This window comes from Magnolia sinica, chromosome 17 (genome assembly GCF_029962835.1).
Source record: "Magnolia sinica isolate HGM2019 chromosome 17, MsV1, whole genome shotgun sequence".
NCBI classification, from domain to species: domain Eukaryota; kingdom Viridiplantae; phylum Streptophyta; class Magnoliopsida; order Magnoliales; family Magnoliaceae; genus Magnolia; species Magnolia sinica.
Genome location: NC_080589.1, coordinates 59,443,942 through 59,456,948, shown reverse-complemented (window position 1 = coordinate 59,456,948; position 13,007 = coordinate 59,443,942). Strand labels below are relative to the sequence as shown.

Here is a 13,007-nt window from a genome sequence, read left to right as displayed (position 1 = left end):
CTCATTTCCATACGAATTTTCTCTAACCCTAACTTGGAAAGAGAGTGGAAAAGAGAGAGTTAGTGAGAGAGATTAGTTGGTGAATTACCTTGATTCTTCCTTGTTCTTCTTCACCTTTGAATCTTCACTTTGAATCGTTCCTTTGGCGATTCTGAGTTCTTTTGGGGTAAGTTAAACTAACCCTAATCTGTGTTAGAGCTTAGATTAGACTTGGTGTTGTTGTATCTCATTTCTATCCTTATTTTAGGGTATTCTTGCGCCGTTGACGAAGACAACTCGTCTAAATCAGTTCGGCGGTTCTTTCTTCGCTTAAGGTGAGGACTTTAAGTGTATAGGTTATGGTTTTTAAGGCTTTCAATCCCAGTTAGTGATTTATTCTTGTTATGGATGAGATTTCACATGCCAAATGTTGCGCTTACGTTGCTTTCCTGATATGCATGTGATATGTTGATATTTGTGTATTTTATGTGTATTTATAAAGTACCGTATACGTATAGAATATGCACTTATGTTTGCCATGATTAATTGTCATGTATGTATGCTGGATTCATGTATGACAACTCCTTGGGAAAAGGAAATGTCTAAGTGCATGTGTTTCAACATACATCATGTATGTTGTTCCATGAATGCTAAGTGTTTGTAGAAATGCATGAATGATCTACGTGTAACTGATTACACTAAACGCAGGCGTTGAGAAGTGGTTCTCAATACTTCTATGGATGCGCATGATTTCCTTTATGCATTTACATTCCAAGTTATTTAAATTCAAGCATTCCTATGCTTACATTTATGTTAAGTTGATATTCTTCAGATGTGTATGCACCATGATTTGAGTGGTTGTTCCCGTACTGTTTTACATTCCATATGAATATCTGTAGTAGTGTAATGTATTTGGGACTATGCCTTAGTCCAGGAAATCGGTAATTGACCCTATATTCGTGGTTGAGATTGCTTTCGCCACGTAGGACGTATTAGACGAACCCGAGCCGTATTAGAGTTGGCGGCAGTGGTTTGGCCACGCGGAGTGTTTGCGCACTCTATGTCGCTCAATTCGACGTGCGCTCGTGCTAGTCGAGTTCGTCAAGTAACCCGATTGTCCGATGTATGTTAACCATGTATGGACGCTACTGCTTGAATCTAGGGTACCGAACTTACCAGTGGAATCCTAATAACCATGGTACCTGATCCGCTAAGACTCATGAGCCGGACATGGTGGTATGGGACACCGTGGTCGCGCTGTCGGCCTACGCTGGGGTGACGAGCCTCCCCGTAGTGACCAATGAGCAACTAAACTCGTGAGCCGATTATGGTGGTATGGGACACTATATTCGTGCTGTCGGCCTACATTGATTGGTGACGAGCCCTTTGTAGTGACCTCGAGCATACCTGGATACCGCAAGGAGGTGACGAGCTGATCTGTGGTAGTAAGGGCATGAAAGGCGTGCATTGATTGGTGACGAGCCCTTTGCTACGACCTCAAACATAAAATCGTATGAGATGTCTAGGATTGACGACCCTAGTATGGATTACTGTTTGGATGGTGATATGAGGAAGGTATCTTAGCTTCCCAATCCTGTTGTGTGAAATGGACTAATAACAACTTGGTAATCATAACCATGCACCGCATTTGCATGTGCTTTGTAGATGTGGCGCACTTTGAGGCGATGTCATGCGTAACGTAAGATGAAGATGCTGAGGGTGTACGCGTGAGGGCACGCATCATATTGCATTCATCCTTGCATTAACAAGAGTACTTAGGATTTATTTAATTGTTCTGCTTTATCATTCTTGTTTGATTGAAGCGATAACATGTTAACCAAGTGCCTTATTGTTCCACCGAGTTGATCACTCACTCCCACGTTAAGGCGGTGTTACACACCCACCAGACTCTGTCTTAGGCCCTGATGTTGCAGATGTGGATGCGACGTCTGAGGCAGAGCGGGAGCTGGATGACGACGAGGCTGCCTTCTCCTATATGCAGTTTTCAGACGGGTTCTAGCGAGCCTCGGTCTGTTGCGCGGGATCTATGGGATTACTATTTTGGGAACTGAAATGATGTAACTTGTACTTATAATTTTGATAAATAACACTTTTACACGATCTGGTTGTATATGAAATTCAGGGACTTACACTTGTACACAGATTTTACTATAAGTCTTCCGCTTGCTTTATTCACTTATCCCTGAATCATATCTGCGTTTTGGCTTAATCTATCCCATGTTTATGTGCTAATACAGTCAACATACATCATTCATTAATTATGTTGCATAAGTGATGTTTTGGAACTCGGGAGCTGAGTTATGCTCGACCCCCGAATTTCAGGGCGTTACAGATTAGCTGCAGACAGGTTACATCACCAAGTTCTGTGAGACCCACTATGATGTATGTGTTATATCCATACTGTTCATTCATTGGAGATATTAATTTAAGGCATGAGACAAAAAATGAGTTAGATCTAAAGCTGGAATGTACCCACCACATAGAGTGACGCCCACCATTAAAAATTTCTAAGTGGCACAAAAGTTTTCGATCAAGTTGAAATTTGTGTTTTCCCTTCTTTCATGTATGTCTTAACTTATGAATAAGTTGAATCTCAGATAAATATCATAGTGGGCCTTAGGAAGGTTTCAAGATCGCATGCATGGCTTTCGCAGAAATTATGCATGGGAGAGGTGGAGGGATATTTTAATAACCTGTTGCACTGGTTTTGTTTCTTCAGTTTTCCTATAAAATTTCCTCGTCTGTTTAAAATTTTCAGCATCTGATGTATAATGTGCCGCCAACACTCAACCTTATGGAAAGTATAATATGGTGGAGCGTATAGTACCTTTCACTCACACATCCTACACATGCCTGCGCACTCACACCACAATGGGTGCTGCGACCCATGACATCACGTTGAAACTCTTGTGAATCTATCACTGAGCAATACAGATGATCAACTGTATTCAGCGTGATAAGGTCAACCTTTTTAACGGCTAGGATGTCCTACACGTGAGACAAGCCGGTGGGGAAAAAATGTTTGGTAAGGTAAGTTGATGGTACCGACGGTAGTACCTGATCATTTCTCATTGTAAAATACCAATTCTTCTTTCATTGCATGGGACGCAGCCGGATAGGCTTCCACGCACGGAAGCGGATTGGCTGGTGTACCACACACCAGCTATGTAGCTGCTGTACGTACGTGTCGTGCGCGTAAAGGGGCACTGACGCTCCTCCAGCTCCGAGTTGTATGAACGGTTCAAAGGAGATCAAAGTAACATGGCTCCACACTGATGTATTTATTATATCTGCAGCATTCATATATTTTTAGAGATCACTTTAGGTCATTATCCAAAAAATGAATCATATCCAAAGATCATCCACACCACAAATAGCAGCAGAGATAATGATTCTCACAGTTAAGAGATTTGTACGGCCCACCATATATTTATTTTTCATCCAATCCGTTCATAAGGTCGCAAAGGCCTGAATTAAGAGGAAAAAAATTCATATTGATCCAAAACTTCTATGGCCCCAAAAATGATTTTAATGGTAGATGTTCAATCCCCTACTGCTTTTTGCAGTGTGGTCCACTTGATAGTTGGATATATCTTATTTATCGTCTCAAGCCTTAAAAGGAGCTTGTCAAATGGAAGGACGGTTTAGATATGACACATATCTCGTTATCAGACCCACAGGGCTTGCTGAAGTCAACACAGCAGCTAAATAGCTGTGAGGTACACAAGCCAATCCGCTTCCTCCACGCACCCAATAAATACAAGTGGGTCCCATATCATAATGAACCCATAACCCAAATGTAGAATTGGCCGCCAATGATCCGGTGATCCAGACCGTTGGGGTTCACTTGGACGGGATTTCCTAGAAATCATCAAGATAAGAAGACGCTGGATGTTCAATTTCTGAAAATTTTCTTTCTTTTTAACAATCTGTTATTAGGTCTTCCAATTTGGGAGATTTTCATACATCCCACCATGGTACCAGTTGTACGGAGCAAATTTACTGAGTCCCCCTTGCTATTGCTGCATTGGGAACCGATGTCTAGTGTTACCCGGGTAAATCCCCGGTGGTTATCATACCCTTGCCATGTGGGGCCCAAGTTGATGGTGCTTTCTCTATATCCACGCCATCCATTCGTTTTACTTTATAATCTCGTGGGTCATGAAACTGGAAATAGCGGTGAATGACTAGTAAAATTCTTTTCGTGGGCCACAGAAGTTTTGGACCAAACTGATCTTTATATTATCCCTTCATCCAGGTCTGTGTGACCTCATCAACATATTTGGTAGAGAGGAAACATTACGGTGGGATTAATATGTGCCCTAAGAAGTTCTTAACGGTGAATGTTCAATCACCATAGTTTTCTGTGGTGTGGTCCACCTGATATTTGGATCTGTTTAATATTTTAGAACACATCCTAAACGAGGCTGGAGAAACATATGGATGGCGTGGATTTACATCATTTATGTGGGCCCCACGTTAAGGGTAACACTTGATCCGATCCCCAGCTCTATAGAATCTTACAAGTTTGATGGGGACACAAGCGACCATTGAGCTTCAGTATTCATACACGCACGTCTCTACACATCACTCTAATATTCAGGTACATGTGCGAATGTGTGACACCATGTGCCAGATCCAAGCCGTTCATCAGGTGTAATGTGCAGTTGGAGAACCTCTGACGGCAAAAGTTTGTTTGGTCCTCTCAACAAGTTTGGGGCCATATTTTATGAATTATTTAAACGTTATGCAAAAGAAAGTGGTCAAAATTCAAAATACATTTATAATCCTAACGAGTGGAACAGTTTATTTTTTGCCCATTGACCTGATGAACGGTTTGGATCTAAGAAATGGATCACATTGGGATGCGTCTTTGTGGATGCATTTCTTATGGATTTAGCAAGCCTTATGAAATAACATCTCGGGATGTTTATCAAGGAATTATCCTTTGTAGCCACTTCGTTAGTGAATGCCATCGGACGCAGGGTTGGACAGGTCGATCACTTTCTTCCTTAAGGGAATAAGTGCTCCCAATTCAGGGAGCTTCGCTGAACTCCTCACATAGATATTTGGAAAATAAGAAAATAAAAATAAATTTTAAAATTTTTAGTGATACCAAACCCGAAGTTTCACAATCAAACTCCCTAAAATTCGTGATCGTCCAATTGAAGAGATCGATCAAAGGTCAATGCACCAAGGGTCTCTGTTCGCAGAATCCGTTCACATAACTGTTAACTGGAATTCTTTAAAAATAATAATAATAAATAAATAAATAAAAATAAAAAAGAGGAAGAAGAAGAAGAAACGTGGTCGGAGTTTTATACAACATCACAGCTAAGTATATACCACTTTGCAGTCATGATTCTAAAGTCTTAGGACGCGACTTGGTGAAGTGATCTGTCGTGTCGAGAGAGATCTGGTACACGTTAGTGGAGCCGTGCGAGAATGCAACAGTCATTAGAGACTTAACGGACGTTAGGGCTGGATTCGGGGTCGTAGCTACCTCTCTCCTTCGTATCTCTTTCTCTCGATTCCGGCGTCGGAATCTCATTTCCCGACAGAAATTCCCCGACTTCTCCTCGATCCATCGTGCATATCGAATAAAAAGAGAAAGGGCAGCTCCTGACAAAATTTCGGCGAACGCTATCGGATACCGATCTGAAAACAGACGATTTCGAAACTTGAATCGGGTTTTTTTCTCGTTCGATCCTGGCGAGGATAGCTGAGGACGAAGATCTCTCGGAACAGAGTGTCAATCTGCAGACGGAAGGAGAAGATGACAAAGGATCTTCGATTTTGAAGAGGAAGGGCATGGAACTCGGAATATCATGAGGGATTTGGTCGGGAAAGAGAGAGGTAGAGAGACGAAGGAGAGAGGGGCTGCGACCCCGAACCCAAGCCCTAACGTCCGTTAGTCTCTAACGGCTTGTTGTGTTCTCGCACGTGCTTCCCTCTCGCACGGCTTTGCTTACGTGGACTAATGCTCTCCCGAAACATCAGGGTCCCACCCACTTGGCTGGTTCCGGTCTCACCAAAGTCATGTCCGAAGTCCTTCGACCAGAGTAGTAATTACCAACTGTTCACAACTGCTAGTGTCATCTGAAAAATATATAACTAGAAGGGAGCCGGACTTTTCCGGTTCCCAACTGCTGGAACTTTTAAGAAGTAAACTGAAGATGGAATTTCAAAATCAAAGGACTTCCCAACATACGACCTTATTGCAAAGCTGAGTAGGGCCAGCATAATAATACAATAACATTTCACCTTTAAATAGTAGGATACAGTTGATGAAATAATTAAAAATATTCTCACTGTTACACCCTTTTCAGGTAAAGGTAGGAAACTAGTGAAATGAGAGAGAGAGAGAGAGAGTAACACTTCAGCTTTACACAGTAAGATACAATGATGAAATACTTAAAAATAACATTCTCACTGTTACACCCTTTCCAGGTAAAGCTAGGAAACCAATGAAGAGAGAGAGAGAGAGAGAGAGAGAGAGAGAGAGTAACACTTCAGCTTTACATTGTAAGATACAATGATGAAATACTTAAAAATACCATTCTCACTGTTACACCCTTTCTAGGTAAAGCTAGGAAACCAATGAAGAGAGAGAGAGAGAGAGAGAGAGAGAGAGAGATTACCAAGGACTAGCCACATCAGATGAACTTAGAAGTTCTTCCAGATAATCTATCCCTAAAACCTCCAATTCTAGTACATTCTCTATCCTCATGTCTGCCTCTTTCTTTTTCCTGATCATGGGCTTCCTTCTCATGGAGTGCCTTTTCTTGAGGGCAACCACAGGGGAAACTAAATCATCACCATAAGATAATCCGCGGAGTGACTGTTGGACTTGCTCCACTGGAAAATTCAGGATGGCCATGGAACCCCGCGTTGAAAACGCAGCCTGATCATAGGCCAGCGCAGCTGCTTCTGCGCTATCAAACGTCCCCAGCCAAACCCGAATCCCGTTCCTAGTCGAGTCCCTTATCTCGGCCGCAAATTTGCCCCAAGGTCGTCTGCGGACGCCGCGGTAGCACTTCTGCTTGGCCTTTTCCTTGTCTTTGATCTTCGAGTTCACCTCTTCTTCCTTAATCCGCGTCGAGAAGAGGGAGTTCGATGGCTCTCTGGGGGCCTCCGCAAGCATGTCGAAGAGGAGCATCTCCTCAGAGTCGTTCTCGTTGAAGGGGAGCTCTTCTTCCTTGAAGGTGATCCCATCCCAAGAGAAAGATTCAGCCGACCCGGACGAAGATGCTGGTGAGAATTCGGAGTTTTGGAATTGAAAGAAATTGCAATCCATTTTGACTGAGATTGAGAGAAATTTTCAAAGTCCTTACTGTCTTAGCCACTCGTTATTTTTGTTTGATGCATTTGAAGGGTCCCCGTTAAATACCCAAATCAATGAAGATATTAGAAGTAAAAAATAAAAATAAATAAATAAATAAACAAAGCATGACGAGAGATTCATAAAAGGGAAATGATGTCACTGAAGGATGAAAAAGACACCAACATGGGAAAAGGAGATGTTTTCATCCGTGGGTGGGGCAAGGTGAGCCACGAAATCACCCGTGGATAGTCAATGACGCACGGCGGCCGGTCAGCGTTCTGCTGCATCGGCAAGCGTTCTGCTGCATCGGCAATATGAACTCATCCGGTCCATCTTTGAGCCGGTTCAATTCAAATCATTTTGGCCATTGAATGGGAGTTTTATATTAGACAAAATGGGCCAGCCTCCTGTGATTGTTCACAACCATTTTAACTACGGATGGATAGTTTTATTGCAATCCAAACCATCCAAATTGCAGAAGCAAAGGTGTTACTACAATACACCGTAGTGGAACAGGTGTGGACATATCTACTGGTTTATCTGATGGTGGAGCAATGAACCATCGTTCCAGACCGTTCATATGATGGAATCCATTGTGGGGACATGCCTCAAAAGTCACTGCAATGGGTCGATCTTAACCTTCCAATAAGCTGCTTGTAGAAAGATGGTCAATTAACAAAATATTACATAAGTGTACGTTCAGTTAATACAATGCACTAAGATACAAAAATGGGTTCCACCCCCAAAACCCATCATTACTCCTCCCCATGCCTTAGAATCTAATCATGGTACATGTCCACCTTATTCTACACATACATTCAATGCATATCTGGTTTTACGCCACATCACTTAAATGACCAATTGAAACACTCATTATCATCATCCATCATGCATCACGTACAACCCATAATCATTATCCATTCACTAACCAATGCATGCCTAGATTTCTTCCACCTTGGCCAATACATACTTATAACCATCCACCTTATCCATTCACTAACCATAATATACATCACCTTCCACCTCACTTCTAGCACCAATAAAACCCCATAAACTTATCACATCATCTTACCACCTCAACCACTCATTCTCTTTAAAAGAGTAGGAGATCTCTTACACTTATACTTTTAATACACTTAAAAATTTCTGAGATTTTAAGATAGTGTAAGAGAGATTGGGGACAAGGTGTGGCCCACCATAAAACCTAGAAGTTGTGGACTACACATTATCATCCAACCATCCATCCATTTGAGGTGAGTCTACACCCCTCCTTTCATCCTCATCTTTCTTCCTTTTATAATTTTTTGTGTGTAGGGCCCACTAGTGTGGAGCCCCTGTGTGCATATATTATTAACCATGGTAGTCAGCAAGGTGGCCCATATCAGTATGGCCCACCATGATAAACATTATATCCACGCCCTACACATGTAATCCCTTTTTAAATTTGGATAACAACTAGTAAAAATTATATAAAATAAATCATGCTAAGATTTGAGTTGAAACTTGGTAATAATATGAACCATAATATGAGCTAACTCCAGTCAAATCTGGTAGCTATCTAACGGTCGAAGCATCTGTGGCATCAACTTAACTTGGTTGTTATCTAGCAGCACGCAGAGAGTTTTAATTTGCCAAAACCAGACCCATTTTGCTTATTTGAATGAATACATTAGAAATATATATGCTGTTGGCTTCATAGCAAATCAAAGTAACTTTTCAACAGTATATAATAAGCTTCGATCAAAGTTCGGACGACTGAGATCTTGTCCTTGTACAAAAATGTATCTAAGAGCTTGTTGTGACTATTCTTGTATGGGTCATACCCGTGATTCCAACGGTCAAATGTATATGTTATTTTTTTATTAACATACTTGATATAGTTGATAATAATATGTACGTCTCTATAGTCAGATTCTTTCATGATAGAATTCAGGAAACTCTGGACCGATAAATACTTCCGGAAGGATAAACTATGAATTGTTATATGTGGTCTGGATGGATCCAATGTCCTGTATGGTTGGAAATATACATTTAGCAAAAATGATATATTCTCAAACCATCCATTGGCTCAAAATTTTCAAGAGAGAATCAAATCATAAAGATTTGATTAATATATTCCATGTGCTACTTGATGTGTATGTTAAATATATATTGTACATAACATTCATCCTCTTATTGACCCACTTGGGTATGAGACCACTTTTTATTTACATATTTTATTGGTTCATCCAATCTGAAAACCCATGTTCATTATTGTGTGTGTCTTATCATGGTTTGCTAGCGTGTGGGCCCCACTTGCCATTGGATATATTTCATTTTCTTTGCACTTTCTGTTTGCTGAAATGATTCTATGTACCTAGCTGTATTGCATGTAGGCCTCTTTAACACCTTGTAGTGGGCCTCACACTCTGTAGTTAAGGGTCTCACTATGGGGGATGTTTAATTCTTATATTAGTGAGCTGGAATGTTCCACCTTTTTTGTCAGGAATGATCCCCAAGTGTTTGGAAAGTGGGTCGAAAGTTGTGATAGACTCCATTGCTAAGAACTGTCTAACTGTCTGATTATTTGTGTTTTGTACTAACTTTGGTCCTTTGTAGTGGACCTGACACAGAAGATATGAGTAGGCCACTACTTATAACCTTTAACCTATACCAATGAATAAAGAAATTATATTTTTCTTGGGCCAAATCAAATCCCACATGATGGGAGAGTGGATCTCAAAATGGGGCCAGGCACAGTTGTGCAAAAAATTCTATGAAGAAAATTAAAATACCATTATTTGACCCTGTACCAAATATTATGTGTGCATAACTAGTTGGTCTCAACTTATATTATTGAAGCCAATATATAGTACTATGAAGGGTGCTTGACGGCACACTAAAAAGTGGTCCCTTGTGATCATGGGACGTACTTAAAATCGGGCCATGTTTCCTGCACATTTCTTCCAAGTACCTATGTTTAGGCCATCACCTTAAATTGTATACACCCAACCAATGAGGCCAGCCTTATACCTTTAAATCCCATACATAAAGTAATAATCATATGGAGACCTGAAGGAGATGTATAATGTGTTGTGGAGATGTACTAACAGATGATGAAGGATGTTGTCTCACTTTTATATGAGGATGGTGGATTACTCATGTGTGATATGTTTGTGATTTCTAGTGGAGATGTCTTATGTGTTGTGGATCTGTACTACTGGATGATGAGGAATGTTGTCCCACTCTTATGTGAGGATGGTGGATTACCCATGTGTCGTATGTTCATGATTCCTGGTGGAGATGTACTATGCATTGTGGAGATATACTCGTGAAAATGAGGGATGTTCAGTATTTGACTCATGCATTCATCCATCCATTATCTACTCGGGCTGGTGGCACATAACTAAATCATTATGTGCACCTTCACAATGACTACTATTTCAATTAGGTATGAGACAAACTTGAGATCAGGAGTTTACCACATTGAGTCTACCTATCCAAATCAGGTATGCGACTATTTTTGATAGAAGTTCTCTGTGAGAGAGCCCACGACCTATGATACCGCGTACTATCATCCCAACTACACACGCCATTTTTTCCATTCCTTTCCCATCGTATGCCCTATCGTAGAATAGGGAATTAATTGTCTTATACATGATGATTAGATAATCTCCTTATTCATGGTCACTCGTTCAAGTGGTATGCTTAACATTGATGACATGTTCATGATAAACTTTCTAGCTTTAATAACATGCTTGATTGATTGCATGCTCACCTATGATAACATGTTCAGTTGATAAAATGCCTATGGTTGTTTTGGATGTCTTTACGGGCTGGAGCACCGTGACATGCCATGTTTTACACTCGATACGCAGTAAACTCACGAGCTATGGTTTGCTCATATAGATGATTTACACCCTTTTTCAGGATGCATGAAGGAGCTATAGGGGCTTTGTTATCTTCTCCCTTATTGTTGAGCTGATGCACCATCTTATGTGCAACATGTTGAACATGTTCGATTCTTTGATATGCGTTCATATCATATATATGATGTGTAACTGCCTAATCATATTAACTATTCAGAGAAAAAAATCCCTCTACCATGATCTGGGTTTGGTATACGGGAAGTTCGCTAATCTTTCACCAAGTCCAGTAAGTGGCGAGGAAGTTGCTTTAACCCAAGCTCAGTACTTGGGAAGTAGTAATGCTTAGCTTCTGAATTTGGGGCGTGACACTAACAGGCCGGGATTCCCTTTGGAAGGACCATCAACATTAATCTTTATCCAACCACTACTTGGTCTATCACATTTCAAGATCGAGATTTTGCATGGGTGAGGCCTTGGAAGGGCGAGGTTGAGAAACACCATCCTTGTAGGGAGTAGACTGTCTCTAATAGGAGGAAGGTATGGGCTGATATTCATGAGACAACCTCGAACCTAGTTGATTGTCCTCGCGATTCTCACTAGTTTTCGATGAATTTAAGAGCTTAATTGATATATTAACATATGTTTTTTGCATGCGATGTGATTTCGGAAGTAAGTATGAAAATGTGCTCAAAAGGATGAAATAAAGCTCAAAAGAAGATAAAATGAAGAGTTAAAAATTTTAAGGTCATGAAAAAAGATTTGAAGCACCAAAGGACCAAAGAAACCAAGTCAAGAAGGAAGAAAAATTGAAGATTCAAAGTGAAGTTGTAATGAGAAGAAATTAAGAGACTTTTGATCCCATCAAGTGCAGTTTGATGCCATCAAGTGGATTTCGATGGGAATTCAATCCCTCAAGCATAAATTGAGAATCTCTAGGATTTTCCAAAAAGGTTGCTAGCTAGTTTCCATGTTTATACTCGATGCAACAGAAGAAGCTTCGATCACATCGACAAACTTTTGAATCTTTGAAAACCGTTGTTAGACAATTTACATATTTCTACTCAATCCCTCGAGCAGTGCTTTGATGCTGTCGACTACTGTTTGATGGGAGAAGCAGCAAGCATGTAAATTTTAAGTTGGTTTGCGATTTTTCTGAGGCTGTGCGAAGCATGGCTATCCAAAACTATAACTTAGAGTCTCTAAAATGAGTCTCAGTATCTTTCTAGGGTTTAGAAGTGGGAGATTGAGAAGAAGATGCTTTTCCAAGCCCATTCTTTCATCCAAACTTCAAGTTCTAGTTGGATTTTTTTATTTTTTTTATTTTTTTTATTTTTACTTTTTGATTTTAGTTCAATCATATCTATGATGTTCTAATCTCTTAGATAAGGCTAATGGATAAACCTTTAGATAGATATTTGATATTTAATTCATTTTCACAAAAAGTTATTAGTTTTTCATGTTGAAATATGATTAGATGTGATTGAATTTTCAGATTAGAGAAGAAATCAATTTACAAAATTGATATTTCTATTGTGGCTTTTGAGTGCAATAAATGCTTTTAATTCCTTGCGATTGATTATTTAGATCTTCATGAGAGATCAACATATCGTAATTCTAATCTATGTTGGATGTTTGTGATTGATTTTACTGCATTATCTTCTAATTAAAATAGATTGAAATCCAGTTCTAGTTAAGTTATCAACTCGAGAAAGCAAATTAAGTTCAAGTTCTGTTGACTGAGGATTCCTGTTCACTCCCCAAGTATAGGGTTGTGATGTAGTAATAAACTCGGTAAGACCGAGGTCGAATCCACAGGGACTGATACCTGTACGTTA

The 13,007-nt window shown here is 40.2% G+C and overlaps 1 protein-coding gene across 1 annotated transcript; it reads right to left on the bottom strand.

Annotated features, from left to right (window-relative positions):
* Positions 1-6,496: 6,496 nt before the first annotated feature.
* LOC131231110 (ethylene-response factor C3-like) lies at positions 6,497-7,375 on the bottom strand. Its single transcript, XM_058227202.1, has one exon. The coding sequence runs from the start codon at positions 7,295-7,297 to the stop codon at positions 6,638-6,640; it is 660 nt and encodes a 219-aa protein (XP_058083185.1). The 5' UTR covers positions 7,298-7,375; the 3' UTR covers positions 6,497-6,637.
* Positions 7,376-13,007: the final 5,632 nt, after the last annotated feature.